The sequence below is a fragment of the Cynocephalus volans genome, chromosome 13 (genome assembly GCF_027409185.1).
Source record: "Cynocephalus volans isolate mCynVol1 chromosome 13, mCynVol1.pri, whole genome shotgun sequence".
NCBI classification, from domain to species: Eukaryota; Metazoa; Chordata; class Mammalia; order Dermoptera; family Cynocephalidae; genus Cynocephalus; species Cynocephalus volans.
In genome coordinates, this window is record NC_084472.1 from 109,233,903 (window position 1) to 109,250,805 (window position 16,903).

The following is a 16,903-nucleotide window of genomic DNA, read 5'->3' on the forward strand; positions in this document are numbered from 1 at the left end:
AAGGAACACCGATACTTCGCATACAAAAGGGACACTTTTACCAACAAGGGTATCTGCCACACGGAGGTCTGCTACAATAGCGATGAAAAGATACAGGTAAAGCAACAGCCTACAGTTTCTTTTGGTGATGAACACAAAGCCCTAGCAATTGATTATTACAGGGCAAAAAGCATCTAAAAAGGTCAAAGTAATGAAAGATGTAACACAAAGCAACAGGCACAGATTTAAAAGGAACAGTCTATGTGTGTGTTTCTGTGTGTGTCTGTGTGTGTGTGTGTGTCTGTGTGTGTGTCAGATCAAAGTAAGCAGGATCTCCAAAAAAAGTCTCTCACACCCCAGACCACAGAAATATTTTGTTGGTATGAGTGAGAGTCATGGAAAAGCAGAAGCCCCCCAAGCCTCACACAGGCTCCTACAGTCAGGGGCACAGTAAACACGCAGAGAACGGCACACTCAGGAGTGGACCGGGGGTCTCTCATGCCAGCAAACCAGTGCCAAAGTGCAAGGTGGAAAGATAACACTGGCCTCAAGGGAAACGTGCGATAAGAACTTAGTAAGTACAGGTTCTGCACACACTTCAACCCAAACCTGCTATTTCCAACTTGCATCACTCAGAATCTGCTACAAACCACTGCATTCCGCTGGGACCTGATTATCATATTGAGACAGACAGACCATGCCTGCTGGGCAGTGACCCCGGGCTAGGAAACATCACTGCAGTTTGTGCAGGCCAGGCCAGGCCAGGCGGCTAGTAGAAACTGGTTGAAAAACCACTCTGGCTAGTAAGCCTTCGGCCTATGCAGGCGCCATCCTGGAACAAGCAAGCTCTGCTCTTCCAGCAGGCCTCACTGACCACCAGCAGCACGTGGAAAGGCCCTGCGTGGGAAGAGCCAAGACTCACCGAGGTTTGACAGCCTTGGTCTGAGGAGCCCTCGCAGAGGGAACAGGTGGCTTCGGCACGGACTTGGACTCGGAGTCAGCTGTTGGTTCTGTGACCTGCGTATCTTCCTCAAAGGGGTTCAGGGAGTTACCCCGTCCGGAGACAACAGATGCAGTACCTTTCTCGGATCTTCTCACGAGGCCTTCGACAGGCCCTGGCTCGTCCTCCCTGGGCTTGACTTGGGCGTGCGAGACGGCAGGAGGGCTTTCGCTCTCACCGCCCTGAGCCACGTCCTTAGCCACGTCCTTCCTTCCCGTCACCAGCGCAAGCAGAGAGGCCTTCTTGTTCTCCTGCCTCCTACTCTCCTTGGTTTCTCTCGCGGCCTCCAAGTTCGCAGGAGCTGTGTTTCCCCTAATGTCCCCACTGACCTGAGGTTGGTAGGACGGCAGAGACATGGACTTCAGAGAGTCCTTGGTGGAAGACTCTGAGATCCAGCTGTCGGAGGACGTCCCACCTTCTTCCCCGGGCTCCTTCCAGGACCCTGCGGCCAGGTTGTCGGTGGATGAAAACAAACGCTTCTTCCTTAAGCCCTGGGGGGACGGGGAGCAGGAAGGGCTGCTGTCCTTGCTTTCACTCTTGGCTTCAGGCTGCTCCAAATACACGTGGTTCCCATTGATACAGACATTGGAGCGGGAGAGGAAGTCATTCTTAGACCGAAGGCCGCCAAGAAAGGAGAGCCCTTCTTTCTTGGGAAGGGTGAAGTTGACCTGGGTCAGTGGCTTAGGATCCATACCTGCTGTCCTCTTGTGTGACATGACTGTGGGAAGAACAACAGAGAACAGAGAGGGGATAAGAAGTTAAACAAGGGGGTTGCCATGGGGGTAGGGGGCACGAGTCAAGGTCTGGATACATTTTTAGTTATCGTGCTACTGGCATCTAGCAGGTGGAGGCCAGGGATGCTGCTAAATACCCTAAAATGCACAGGACAGCCCCCCACAACACAGAATTACCTGGCCCAAACTGTCAGCAGTGCTGAGATTGAAAAATCCCACGTTAAACAAGTGGAAAGGGCAGCACTCTTGGTAGAGCAGGAGAATCTGGCCAGTGTGGGGATAATTTAGTCATCGAAAGTGTGGTTGAAAATACACAATTAATTCTCAGTTTAAGGAACTGGATTCCTTGGCTTCCATTAGGGACAAATGTATCCCATGGGGGTGAAGCACATAACAGGAGTTCAATAAGGACCTGATGAATAAATGAAATGAGATTTACTGTAAGTTTCCATGGTTTTATCCTTAAAACAACCACCACAAAAAACCTGGATGCGCTCATTCTGTTATCTCCAAAAGCTTATACTAATGGACACAGGTTGCAGTGCCAGACCTTCTGGAAAAGGAATTTATGCATTCCTCGAGGAACCAGAGGGCTCGGAAAGAGAGAAGACTACCACCATCATCACCAGCACCATCATGTTAGTAACTGAGGAGCGGAGTTAAAATCCTTCTCTTGGGGCCGGCCCGTGGCTCACTCGGGAGAGCGTGGGGCTGACAACACCAAGTCAAGGGTTAAGATCCCCTGACCGGGCATCTTCTTTTAAAAAAAAAAGAAAAATCCTCCTCTTAAGATGTGTCTGTTTCTTCTCTCTCAAAGCAACACAGGCCGAGTAGAGGACGGGAGGCCCAGCGAGGAGGAGGCAGAAACTCACCGTCCGAGGCAGAGGAGGACTCATCCCCATCGCCGTCACCCTCCCGCGGGGACTGAAAGTCTCCAGGACGAAGCAGCACTCTGTCGGGCTTGGAAGTAGGCAGGACAGACATGGACTGAGAAAGCGGCGTCTTCTGCAGGTTAGACTTGGAAAACAAGGTCTTGATCCTTGACTTCTTTTTCTTGTCTTTTGAAGACTCGTCATCGCTGTCCACTGTGGGGGTCGTGCTGGGGACGATGGCTGAAGCAGTGTCTGAGGCACTGTCCTTCCGCCTCCCCCTGACCTTGTCCTTCAGCTTTCCAAGCGGGTTCCGGGACTTGCCCTTCACGGAAAGGTCAAACATGCTGGCCGTCATGTTGTTTCTCATGAACTGGACGTCAACCTCGATCTCCCCTCGCTCTTTGTCCTTCTTTCCCGGTTTGGATTTCAGGGTATACCACCTGAAAGGAGAAAGCCGGAGGTTACCTGTGAATGGAAGCGCCTAGACCCTTCCCTTAGTCCCCAGTAGCTGGCCTCTGCTCTCGGCAGCCCACCTGCTCCGCGAACGCGCTGCCACACTTTCCCTCCGGGGCGTGCTGGGGGTGGGGGAGGTCAGGACTTGTACTTTTATTTTTGGGACGACCACTGTGAGGCAAAGACAGGATCTGATGCGGGACTTAGTGTATAATCACCTAAAATCCTGATTCAGTAAAGAGCTCTTTCTAAAAATAAAGAAAAATAACATATATGTTTCATCGAATCACTTCTGACGACTGGTATTTTCCTTCAATAGGGTAAAAATGCAAAGATCGTGCACAAAGAGCTAAGAAGGTAGTGATTTACATGAACATCTCAGAGGAAAACAAGAGTTTGTGGTAAGGAACAGTCCCTGCCAAAGAGAAACAGAACGTTCAAGATAGGGTTTAAAAAAAAAGAGTGAAACGCATGAGTCACAAAATGACAAACATTGTATGATTTCACTTATGTGAGGTACCCGGGTAGTCACGCTCATGAGGACAAAAAGCAGAATGGTGGCTGCCAGGGTTGGAGCTGGGGAAGTAAAGAGTCCTGGAGGGGGACGGCGCTGATGGCCACACCGCAGTGTGAACGTGCTTAATGCCACAGAACTGTACACTTAAAAATGGTTAAAATGGTACATTTTTGTTATATATATTTACCACAATAACAAAAAAGATAGAGAAACTGGAAAGGAGGCATTCTTCCCTAGCCTAATGGTGGAAAAAGGAACATTTCAAACATTATTCAAGTATTCCACTTGGTCATTTGTAAGCTACCTCAAGATACGGCAAATGACATCATACCAGTCCCGCTCCACTGACAGACAAACTTCAGAAAAAGGGAATCTCCCCCTGGCATTCATTTTCCACCTGGGAACCCAGTATCTTTGGTGAACTGTGAGAACGTGAGACCAATTAGTAGCAGGATCATCACGTAACAAAGAGGCTCCAAATGCCTGGTCTACTGAGAGCCGGCCACAGCGCCTCCCTCGCAAACTGAGAACCCACACTCTCATGTTCTTTTCAGTGACCTATTTAAGAGCTGAGGGCCGTGGACTTTAAGGAAATGATGGTTTTGCCCAAATGAGTACAACTTCCTCTTTCACCTTCAGCCATGGCTTGATCACAGGGCAGATCACCGTCCCCACTATCTTGGCCTGTTCTACACTTAAGGAAAGAGGCAGAGAAAAGTAGAAACCTCACACTTAAATAGCACCTACAGCATACCTGGCATTGCATACACTTAGAAACATCGCATTTAAGTCTCACAAGAATGACATAAAGCAGATATTATACCCATTTTACAGATAAAGAAACTGAAGCTCAGAAATTAGGTAATTAGCACAAGATTTCGCAACTGCTATGGGGTTCAGCTAGGGTTCTGAATCAGCTGTGCATTTCCCCAAACCCCCTGTTCTTTCTCCTACACCAAGATTCCTGCTCTGAACTCTCCTCTTCTAATTTAGCTCTGATGGGCCATCTTTTGTAACGCAGAGGAGGGCTCAAACTAAATTCTTTTTTCTTTTAAGGAAAGTTTAAGCTTCTAGTTTAAATGTCCAAAGATAAAAAGAGAAAGGGGGGAAACCACCATAGTTTGCCATCAATCATAAGCCATAAGATTACCTAAAGTCCAGAATAAAAAGTCATCAAGAAAAACTTACAAAATATAGCCAAGATCTGATAAGACGATGTAAGCTATAATTTTTTAAACCTTTAGGAGAAATCCTTTTTGGTTTTTAAAACAACAGTCCACAGGTGGGGAGGGGAGAACGTCAGGTGCTGGAAGATGCCAGGATTTTATAGACAACTTCACCCCTGAAATCCTAGTGTCTTTCCAATACATTTTCCTGGACCTGGCCTGGGATAGTTCGCATATTTGTCATTAGATGTTGAGAGAATTATTTTTTTCCTCTTCTGACAGTCAGGTGGTAAATGGTAGCCTTGGTGATGAAGCGTGTTTGGCTTTTGTGATTACCAATTGTAGGCACCTGAAATGGAGAAGTTGCTGAAAGCTGAATGCAGAGGCCCAGATGACCACAGCAGCCGCAGGCGCCCAGGGAAGGGGCCGGGCAGGGGCCTCTCCACCAGCTCTTCCACACAGCCTCGCCTGTTAGCCCTCCCGGGGATGCAAAAACCTCACAGATCTTCAAAGAAGGCCACTTGACAGTTCCTGGGACCCGGCCTGCCTTTCCAAAAGTATCACTGCCACAGTGTTTATTTTGAGCACCACAACCAACTCCAGAATCCTCCTGAGGGCTGATTATTACCTGTTGTTCAAGTCCAAACCCCCAGGCACTAAAGTCAGATTTGTTTTGGAAACTTCCAACACCACTAAGAGGTGCGAACAGAAATTTCACCAACTGTTCTTGCCGCTTATTTTCACAAGCAAACCTAAAACCAAACACCAAGTAGCCAAGAACAGCCACCGGGCTATTTAAGGACGTGAAAAGCAGACTGGAATCACAGCAGGTAAGCATCCCATGCAAATGTTCAGAATTCTTAAAAATCCGTGCTGGATTTATTAAAGCTAGAAATGAAGACAGAAATTGTTTCTTCTACTACCAATATTATCCTGAAATTCAAAAACAGTTTAAGGGATATCTGACACGACCACCATGTGAGAGCTGTGATTGAACCTCTCGCCCTAAGAAATCCCAAACCAGAACAAATTTGTGGGATCTAACATTTAAGATCAATTCTGTTTTCAAGTGTTTCCTTCCCTGTGCCCACTTAACTCCTGCACCTCACAGATGTAGTTCATAAGTAATAAAGCCCAGGACGGCCATGCAGCGTGTAGTGCACAGCACTACCTTTCACGCAGGCCCAACAATTGAATTGATAATTCAATTTCTTGAATTATCTCAGAAATCAGGGCTGGGTCTATTTTCCTAGCCCAGAGGGCAGAGTACAGAAAGAAAGGCATAATCCCAATGTAGCAAGTTTATTTTTAAGCCCACATTCTGAAAAAAATCCTGCAACCTATCAAAAAAATTTTTAAATAATTCCTTCTATAAGCAAATAATTATTTGTACTTAAAACTAAAACTCAGTCCTTCAAAAATTAAAAAGACCTCAGGGCCAGCCTGTGTCACTTGGGAGAGTGGTGTTGACAACACCAAGTCAAGGGTTAAGATCCTCTTACTGGTCATCTTTAAAAATAAAATTAAAAAGATCTCTGAGAATGTAGAAAACGGTTGGAAACTTATTTTAAGTAATAAATAACAGGATAAGGTAAAAATTCAAATCCCATGAAATGGTATAAAATGAAAAGTTCAGTCTTCCTGCCCCTCCCAATCCCATGCCCCTCAGTCCTCCCAGAGATAACCACAACTACCAGTTTTATACACCCTCCCAAGTGATGGTCCAGGCATACACAAGACAAAATGCATATTATCTAAACAGACCACCGTACTGTTTTTTGTTATTTTGAATTTTCTTTTTCTTTTTTCGGTCAAACACAAGATAAGGCAACAGCTAAATATATAGAAAAAGTCACTTAAATCTACAGTTTCAAAAAGATGTCTTATGAATAAGGGCATGTAGAAAAAGGATGAACTGGGTGCAGGTGACAGCAGGATCTGGAGCGAATACCTGGATCCGCACTGTGAAATCCCCTGGACTGTTAACACTCATTCTGTGAACAGCTAAAACTGTCCAACCATGGCCAATTCTCAGGGACAGTTTGCCTCAGAAGGCATGCTCGGTTTCTCAAACACACAGGCAGCTGATCCCAGGGGCCTCCGTAAGAAGGTGGCAGGGCTGGGAGCATGGCTCGGGCTCACACGGTCTCCCACTGCACCCCTGCAGACATTCAGGATGACTCTGCTACACGACGAACTGGAATGTCTCAAAAATAATCTTTCTGCAGCTGATGAAGCAAACATGTTTTTCCCTTAAAACATTCCAGCGCGTGGACAAGTACAGAGACATGATGGCTTCAGAGATTCAGTTCAAACCTTTTTACATGCCAGGCACTGGAACCACAGAGATGAAGAGGCCCTAGAAAGCTTACCTTCCAGCGGGACAGAGAGCAGGCTCACCAAACATCACGAAGGGTTTGCTACACTGGGATAACTGCTGCCTTTTCTTTCCAGCTTTGAAGCACCAAGAAAATAATTACACATGAAAAGAAACTCCTGCTAAAGTACAGATTTCATCACAAATAAGGACTCACGCAAATAGCGTTCTCAGCTGATTTAAGCCCCGATGGACTGTAAGAGCCATCTACCCAGGGACTGTTGAGCAAAATGAATGACTAGTCCACCCCCACATTAAACACGGGAGTCTCCAGGAAAGGCAAGGCGAAGGAGGCCCACAGCCACCTGGACGTGCTACTTCCACATCTGGGGTGTGTCTATGTCATTCCGAGGGAGCGCTCTCTCTGCATCCAGTCTGGACTCCAGGGTCAGCAGGGACAGCCTACTTCCCTTCCTGTGCAAAATCTCAACCCCCACCTGCAGTGTGAGTCATCCCCACAGTAACTAAGCCCAGGGACCGGGGATTACAGCCTCAGGTGAGGAAAGAAGCGGGAAGAACAGAGCTGCACCTGACCTGGTGCTGGGGCTGCGGGACACAGTGTTTCTTAGGTGAAGACACTGTAAAAGCAGTTGATGAACTGTCTTCCCCAGGGAATAAAAATAAGGCTGAAAACCATGTGGTTAGCTATTGAGAACATCAAAGGAGGTTCTGAAAAGGAGTGACTCCATTTGGGTAAAAAGTCAGGTCTCTGCTCTTGTTAGCCTAGAAGCACTGCATAGCAAACAGGGACAGAAACACGTATGACCTACAAAACAGCTGTGGTGTGTACCCTACAGCAGTATGCAGTCTAACAAGTTCTGTTATTGAACAAGGTAGCTGGGCATAAACACCTAACTCAGCAGCCAGCCTCACCTCCCTACAGCTTTCCCTCTGCCATTGCCAACCACTTGCAAGAACCCCCGGCAAATCATGAGAGCAGCAAACCATTCAAGGCTTGTGTTTAACTCGAATCCCTAAAACGGCCGTTCTCGCAGCACTAAAACTCAATCCTAAGAACTGGAAAACGACATGGTAGAGGAGAGAGTACAGAAAAAAGAGCAGGTTAAAAAATGCTTTGGGCCCTCTCTATATTATAATTTGCGCTACAGAAATTCTCTTAGAAAGTAATCAAAACACGTTACAGAAAAGTTTCTGAAATATTTTTTTAAAAGTGTCTCACTCCCATGCTACTCTGTTACCTTTTTATCAATTTTCTTGAAGTCTTTTTCCTGTACATTTTAACAATTAGTAGCTGAGAGACCTTAGGCAAGATGGCTCAGGCTCCTGCTCTGAAACAGGGTTTACAGCACCTGCCTCATGAGGATGTTGTGAAGATTAAATGGCTTAATATAACTAAGTGCTTGGAACTGGCTGTACGTCTTAGTCGTAATTACTAACTTAGTTGTAAGCAGAGTGCACGTGCAACTTTATTTGTGGTACATTATAAATTATTGCCTTACAGTCTTCATACCCATCACTTCAGCGGTTACGTGATATTCTGTGCAGTGTGTATACACCATAGTTGACCCACTCAGATGGTTCTCAAAAGGGAATTTAAGTAGCAACAGTTCTGATTGACTACATTACTAAGTATCCACACTTATCCATGAAATAGAAATAACAATGACTTGCATTTGAATGGAATAGAAAAAGGCTCACTTACAAAATTGGTTTGTATTACACAATTTCCAAAATTAAAAAACATACAAGAATTTTTAAAATACGATGATCAGTGTCTATTTTTTGTAACTTATTGAGAGATGTAATGATCCTCATAGAACACATCAAGGGTTTTACATGGGTAGGAGAGACAAGGTGCAGAGGACTCCCAAACTCTCCAAGATACGCCAAGACAGCATAATTTACTTAAATATACAAATCAAGACACATTTTCTAAATGGAAAGCAATACTGAATTTCTTGTAGGTGAATATGAAAGAAAATACCAAGCAACAGTACCTAGGATTCTCTAAGCATTAGAAAATTTAACATATTTTTAAACATTTTTAAACTCCCACACTCATCCACTTACCAATTCTATCAATTCTTTACAAAGCTTGATCATATCTCAAAAAGCCACTAATGTTAATATTCTATCATCAGATCAACCATCTCGCCTCTTGCCCAAATGTAAATGCCACTGAGGTGTTATATTTGCTCTGCCAAAGATCCGAGTCTCATGGCAGCCAGGGGGAACTCACACAAAGAGACTGTAAGGATGGGACATGAAAGCACAGTGGTCTGGCTCCCCACCCCTCAAACAGGACAACAGAAAACAAACAAGCCTCTGCACAATCAGTGACACCAACATTCACTCCCCTCCTCACCCAAAAACAGGCTCACACCCTCCTTGCTAGGACAGCTCCTGGCAAGGGGCAGGGTGTCTGTGATGCGTGTTGTAACCAAGGTAAGTCCGAGAAGGAAAACACGCGCATGCCCAAAGCGTTCTTAAACCCTGTTTTAATAACAAATGATTAGTACAGATGAATAGTTCCATTTCAGTGAACGGGAAGGGAAACCCCCCCCGCAGCCGACGCCCCTGCAGCAACACCCCGGGACCCAGCCTGCCCGAGGCCCTTTGCACAGGACACCTGTTCGTTATGATAACAAGAGGCCTTTTAGACCAGGTTTTCTAGAAGCCTTGTTTGTTCTACCTAGAGGTTAGCCACCTCCTCTTTAATAAAAGAATATCTAAAAAGGGAAGTGTGTGGCAGTCACACCTCTAGAAATATTTTCTTGGGGTTTCTTATAAACGCTTTCCCTCTACTCCACTCAAAGGCCAGCATTCAGGAAAAGACACTTAATTACCCGTAGCCTTTTTCTCTCTACAGGCACGTTCCTAAATGTGTCCCCTGGGGACACCCTGGAGACTAAAGCCCTTGACTTTTTTCTCTAGCAGATTATCAACAGACTTCTCCCTGCAGGAGAGGAATTTCTTGTCTCATTAGTGGCTAAAACCGGCTCCTTTGCCAAAGGCATCGTTACCCACCAGGCTGCAGAAGGTTACTGCTTCTTTAGTGTTAAGAAAACCACATCACAAACTGGGAAATGGAAGAAAGCAGAGCTTTGACCTCATCTTTCCGACATCACCAGTCTTTAACCCACTGGGCTAAATGTAAGATTAAACTGTTCTCCGTGTGCATCCAGGCAAGCTACCGTCCTGCCCTGTGCCTACAGGAATCACAGCCAATCGCTCACTCGTGTACTGAGCCTCTGTGCTGGGTCACACAGCAAACAAGACAGACGTGGTCCCTGCCCCAGCAAGTCAGTCTTGGTCTCTTCCTGAGCCACCTAGAACCTGAGATCTGTCCCAGGACACCTTAAAGGGGTTAGAACCCACTTTGCCAATACAAGGGTCTCACTGTAAATTGTGCTGGAATTCAAAGACGCTGAGGTTTAGAGACCTGCACAGGTTTAGAGACCTTTCCCAGAACCAAAGGCCATCTGGGAATCGCTCTGAGATGAACATAAGGCCTAAATGACCTTCTTACTCCTTCCGGAGCTAAGCCAGAGCTAGCTGTCCCTCCAATAGCAGAGGGTGAGAAGCACGATTTTCCAGGATGAATGGCAATTGAAACTACAGTATTTTAATGGAGATCCACGATGGCTGTTAAGAAGAAGGAAGAGTGACATCAGCAAACACAAGGGCACTGCGAAAAGTCCACGGGAAGATTTGTACTACATTTCAATTCGATTTTTCCATGAACTCTTTGAAATAGCCTTGTATATGCTGGAGTTGATGGCATTTTAACAGGCACCTGCATTGCTTGTAATGTAATTATAACATTTTTCAGTTAATGACTGCAACTAAAATGACACGGATACTATTTATAAAAACCGCCCCTGATGGTAGTTATGGAAATACAACAGAAGTCTTCGTAACCAAAAGGCAGTTGAAGCAAGCCTTGTACATTTCTCAAGGTGCAAGAGTCTTTTCTACACTCACCTTCCCTAATGTGACAAACATTTAAATGGTTCACTTGCCGGCCTCCAGACTTTTCTTTTTCCTTTACGAGTTTACCTTTCCTAATGTTATATAGCATTTTTTCCCTTTTCTTAGTCCTGTATGCCTTGAAGCAGTGACGTCATCAGCTGTTAGAGCACGCCAATGAATTACATCTGCCACTGTCACAGAACAAAGACTCGGTCTGTAATAAAACAGTAAATACTTGAAGACACTTATATACACACCCTGGTTTCGGTGGCATTTCCTAGTAATTCACTCCAACAGAGGAGGTGTCACTGCCCAAAGCTGTCTTTGTAATGGTGACCTCACCGCAGTATCACAGTGACTGTTGGGGAAAGAGAGCGGCTGCCACTTCTGGTTCACTTTCAACACCAAGCTCTCCTCATTTTATTTGTTCATTCTTATCACTCCCTCTTCTCCCCATACCACTTCCATCACGTCAGGTCAAATGAATCTTCAAGACATTTCTGAAATTCACCGACCTCTGTCCATCTCCACAGCCACCATTCTAGCCCAAGCCACCACCGCCCATCGCCTTGATTGCTACAACAGCCTCCCATTTTTTTCTGCCTGATTCCAGGCGAGGCCAGCTTCAGATTCATTCTCCACCCAACAGCCACAGTGACCTCTGACAAACACTTTGGATCACACCACCCCTGTTTTTAACACTCAGTGACTTCCCATTGCTGTTAAAAATAAAGCCCTGTCTTCCTCTTCAGCCTCATCTTACACAACCCTCCAGCGTCCCAGCTGTTCCTGCCACAGGGCCTTTGCACAGGCTGCTCCACCTCCATCAGGCCCCCTTCCTCCACACTTCTCTAGAGAAATTCCTCTTATTCTGTAGTCTCTGCTGCAATCTCCATCTTTAAGTCATGTCCTCCCTGCTCTTTTTTTTATGATACGCTGTCCTCTTCCTCCACAGTACTTATCGCAACACATGATTATTTATTAATGTGTTTATTTCTTTAATGTCTGCTCCCCCACAGGGCTCTGAGCTCCCTGAAAGCAGAGATCATGTCTGTTTTGTTCACCACTGCTTACACTGTATAGCCAGCTCTAGGCACATACTAGATATTTTAAAAGGTTTATTGAAAGCATAGATGACAGTAAGAAATAAAAGCAGTTAGAACTTTCTCCATGCTAACTGGATGTCTTACAAATGAAATAATAAATAACACCATGAAAAAGACATGAGGGAACCTCTTTCACATCACCTGAACAATGAGCTTGAAATACTTTCCTCCTCCTCCATCATTTCACTCCATTGCCACAGGCAGGTTAGGGCTGTTTATCTCAGAACCTACAGAGCACTCAGTCTTGAGCACTAAGCTGTCAGTTTCCTATGCTGGGTGGGAGGGGACTATGGCTGCCGGAGAGGTGGGAGGGTTTCCAGTAAGGCCCGACATTATCTTTAAGGGAAATTCCAGGAAAGAAAAATTAACCAATAGCAACACTGCTCTAATTTTCCATTACAAAAAACCTAAATGTGCTTAAGAAACCTAAAGGTATAAGCATAAACCCAATTGCTTATAATTTGTGAATTATAGGTCTCTATGGTCAACTAAGTCATATTTCTGCATCCAACTCTCCCAGAAAAAAACAACTGTCTAGTCTTCATTTCTTTTTAATAATCCAAATTTCAAAATACCTAATACAAGTAATTTTTTCATATGCAATCAAATTCCCTCTTGACTCTTCAATAGATATAAGAAAATGACCCTCCACCACTTACCCCCTCTCTTCCTATCTGGGAAACTATTACAATATTAAGTTTCATGATATTTAGGTACACAATGGCCTTCCAGTCACCAGGATGAATAAATACTTATTTTAGTCTGTCCTTAAGAGATTATTTCCCCAAATTTTGTTGCTTTTAGTATCCTAAAAAGGTTTTTTTTAATCAACCTAAGATCCCAAACTATATGAGACCAGAGAGCTGAGCAGAGAATCCTACATCTTGGTCACCTAATCCTACCTCTCAGATTCATGTCTGTTTTGTGATCACAGTACTTAACGGATTCCCATTTAACCAAGACCCACTGAGACCCCAGGTCTTTAACAGATACGTAAGTGCAAAGTCAATTCATTTCAATTTTCCCTAACTAAAGGACCACACATTCTTCCCTACTGAATGCAGCTTATCTATATATGTCAGCTTCTATTTGGTGTTTTAAAGGTGTGTGTCATCACACTAAATGAGGTCAGCAAATTCTGAGTCATGATAAAAACCACATTCTCTTCACTCCAAATAAATACAGAGGGGGACTTATCAAGAAAGCAAACAGAAGTATTAGCACAGTTAGGTCTTTAAGGCCTTGAGTTTCAGTTTCTGGACCCATGACTAGCGTCATACACTGTTGCAGCTCTTCCTTGCTCCAGAGACAGACAGACACGCACACACACTCTCTCTCTCTAAGACCAAGATTTTAGCTTTTGTTTTGTTTCTGGTTTTTTATGTCTACAGTGGAGTCAAACCATTAATAATTAGTCCCAATGACTTTTGTAGCCCAACCAGTTTCTTTCTGTTAAACTTCCGCCTCTCGGTGCATATCTTATTCTCCAAATCTCAGTTATCTGGGGCACTCAGGTGATACCCAGGGGCATCACATAGGGTTAGTTTAACTGGTTCCCCCAGCACCTTGGAAAGTCCCAGGAAGTGGTAGATGGAAAGCTTGAAATTTCACCTACGGGCAGAGAAGCAAAAAAGCCTCCCTCTGCATTTAAAAAAATCATCAACTAAGCAACCATTTTCCTGCAAGTCGACCCTGTGACTAAGTGACAATCAGCTCATATAACAGAGACAGGAGTAATCATCTAGATTTAGGATCACGTTGGAGAAGATGAGAAAAAAGATGCAGAGACTGAATCCTTCCTGAAAAAGCTTAAGGAGGTTTTCATCTCTCACAGAGCAGTTACAGAACCTTTTCAATCTATACACTGGCCCCATTAATCCAGGAAACCAGAAACATCTTACAAACATCAATTAAGTCTGGCAACATGCTCCACTTATAAATAGGGAAACTCGGGTGTTTAGAGACAGAGCACCTGGACAGTGAGAGAGGACCACAGCAGGCACCAGACCCAGGACTCTGAAATCCTCATCTCTGGCAGGGAGATGCGATCTTTCAAGGGGATAAAATATTCACACAAGAAACAGATGGCAGAGACAGAAGTGAATATCCACACATGTTGAGATGGGGCAAGACAAAGGACAGCCACAGCGCCCACTTGAAGCTGTTAAAGTAAGCCAACCAAGGCCCCAGGTGTCATTTAATCAGATGGAAAATTAGCATTACTGTGGCCTCTCAGCTTCTCCTTGGCAAAGACGCTGCTCACCTGTAGCTTGTAAATTGATGCTATGAGACACTCCATCCATCCTCACATCAAGGCTATTTTTATCTGATTGAGTTAAGAAATGCCTATTTATCTTTGGCCAGATAAGCAAATTATTCATTTTCAAGCATGCATGCTGAAACTGAACCCACCCTATAGTAAAGGAAGCCTAGTAACTACAAACTCTGACTTTTCCTGTCTCTCACACAAGGGAAAGTTAAAATACTGCGTATATCTAAAACACAAAGTTGGGCTAGCCGGTTGGCTCAGTTGGTTAGAGCCGTGGGGTTATATAACCAAGGCCAAGGGTTGGATCCCCATACCAGCCAGCCACCAAATAAAAAATAAAACACACGAAGTGAATCAGTGTGCTTCATAAACGAGGGTTGAAATAGTAATGTAACTGGCCTGCATATTTAAGGTCCAGCAAAGTAACCCATTAAACTTTGGTATACTAGATAGCATTGGGTTAAGCACTGCCCTTTCCAAACACCTATGAAAGAGAACAAATCAATCAGTAATACCTTGGAGTATTATTTTTAATAATAATTATTTATAATAAAAATATTTATACCTTGGAGTATATTATTTTTTGCCCAGCTTTCCCAGAGGAAATGAGATACCCTGACACAGAACCCTCAACTGGGAAGCTACAGGTAAGAAGCCATCCACCAGGATCCTGGCCAGAGAGAAGAGCTTGACAAAGTCCAAAGAGAAACAAGCCCACTTTTGCTCTGCACAGGGCAGACCCTGGCTCAATCTATCACTGGAAAATCCTTACCAAACTGTTCCAGCAGTTCTGGAAGGGCCAATTCTCTCCACCAACCCTGGGCAGGTATGAGGTGGGGGTTGGGGTTAGCAATCACTGGGCAGCCGGCATGTCCCTCCCCACCCCGCCCCGTATTGGCCCTGCTTTGTCCCTGGGTTTGCCTCTAGGGTCAGTGGGTTTCATTCCTCCGGTTAACTTTCCCAGCGCCCTGACCCGGTCACTCTCAGCTCAGTGAGATGCCCAGGAGTCCTTCCACGTAAGTTAATGCGTGTCACCAGACACTCACACTAAGCCATCTTAATCAAGGGACTCGCTAGCCCACATACAGTTTCAATTCATCAAAAGCCCACTCAGAGCTCACTGTAACGGGAGCTGAGAGGCGGGCTGCAAATTCAAAGACGCCCCAGCTGCCACCCCTGCTTTTGAGGAGCCCCAATACTGGGAGAGCCGGGGCGGGGCGGCCGGGTGAGAGGTCGCAGCGGGCTGAGAGTACGGTTGCTAGTGGGGGCGGGCCTCCCTCTGGAAAGGCGCCCCCAGCCGCGCACCGCCGGAGGGCCCCGCGCCGCTGCCCGGCCCGCACTCACTGCGTCCTCCTGCGGCCCTGGTCCCGGTGCAGCTCCCGCAGGTCCACCTCGGCGCGGCCCAGGAACTTGTCGAGGCCGAGCAGCGCGCGGTGCAGCACGGTGAGCTGCAGGGTGGCGGCGGCCGCGGGCACGGCCCCGGGCGACAGCAGCGGCGGCAGCTCGAAGGTGGCCTCCTCCCGCCACACGGGCGCGCCCAGGCTGCGCTCCGACACCGACGTGGCGTACTTCTCCTTGCCCACCTGGATCACCGCGTACGCGTCGCTCGTGCCCCCGGGGCCCTTGGCCCGCAGGCCCCGCGCCTGCAGCACCGTCACCTGCACGTGTGTGGGGGACCACACGGCCCCCAGGCCCCGGCCCGCGGAGGCCGCTAGGGACATGGTGACGACGCGGCCGAGTCCGACACGAACAGACGTTGGCTGCAGCCCTCAGCCGCCCGCGGCCTCTACGGCCCGCCCCGTCGCCCCGGCCCCTTTAAGGCTTCCGGCCCCGCCCCCGCCAGGCCCCGCCTCTGGCCCCGCCCCTGCCCGCGCCGCGCAGCGCAGGGGAGTTCCGGGCGCCGAGGGCGGGACTGGCGTGGCCGCAGCAGGGCGGGCGGTCACGTGGGCGGGGGCGGGGGCTTCGAGAATTCCGACCTGGGACGTGGTGGGTGAGGCGGGTGTTCCCAGCTGCTGAAGGTCGCACGGCCGGCCTGGCACCGCCCGGGAGTCACACCTGGTTGGCAGTCCCGATGGCCCAGTAGGCGGTGTTTGACCTTGTGCAGGTGACCTGACGTCTTTAAGTCTCAGTTTCCTCATCTGTCAAGTGAGATGACAGTGGCCCGTCACTGGACTACTGTAGCAAAAATAATGCATGAACGTTCTTCGCACGGTGCCTGGCACGTGGCGAGTTCTCGGTAAACGTAACTACGGGAATGGTAACGGGGAGGACCCCAGGTCAGGGCTCTGTCCACACCGGCCGCTGGGAGCCTTGCTCTGCAGGAAGGGGGTGCAGGGCAGGGGGAAGGAACGTGGGCTGGGCGGCCTGAGGGCGGTGTGGGACTGTCCTGTTCTGCCCTTCCCTGGCCAAATAAGGCGCGGCCGAGGTGGGGAAAGGAAAGAAAGAGGAACTGGAAAGGGGATTGCCAAACCCAGCGTAGTAGGGACCGCGGTGAGCC

General features: G+C 47.0%; 1 protein-coding gene across 3 annotated transcripts in view; it reads right to left on the reverse strand.

Annotated features, from left to right (window-relative positions):
- Nucleotides 1-16,179, reverse strand: part of RAB11FIP1 (RAB11 family interacting protein 1) — a 28,243-nt gene extending 12,064 nt beyond the window's left edge. For all 3 annotated transcript variants that reach the window (XM_063077252.1, XM_063077251.1, XM_063077250.1), the window contains exons 1-3: nucleotides 15,751-16,179; nucleotides 2,586-3,025; nucleotides 902-1,697 (exon numbers count right to left, since the gene is read on the reverse strand). In XM_063077252.1, coding sequence (XP_062933322.1) covers nucleotides 902-1,697; nucleotides 2,586-3,025; nucleotides 15,751-16,127 — 1,613 coding nt within the window. In that variant the 5' untranslated portion in view covers nucleotides 16,128-16,179. The remainder of the gene's footprint in view (nucleotides 1-901; nucleotides 1,698-2,585; nucleotides 3,026-15,750) is intronic.
- Nucleotides 16,180-16,903: the final 724 nt, after the last annotated feature.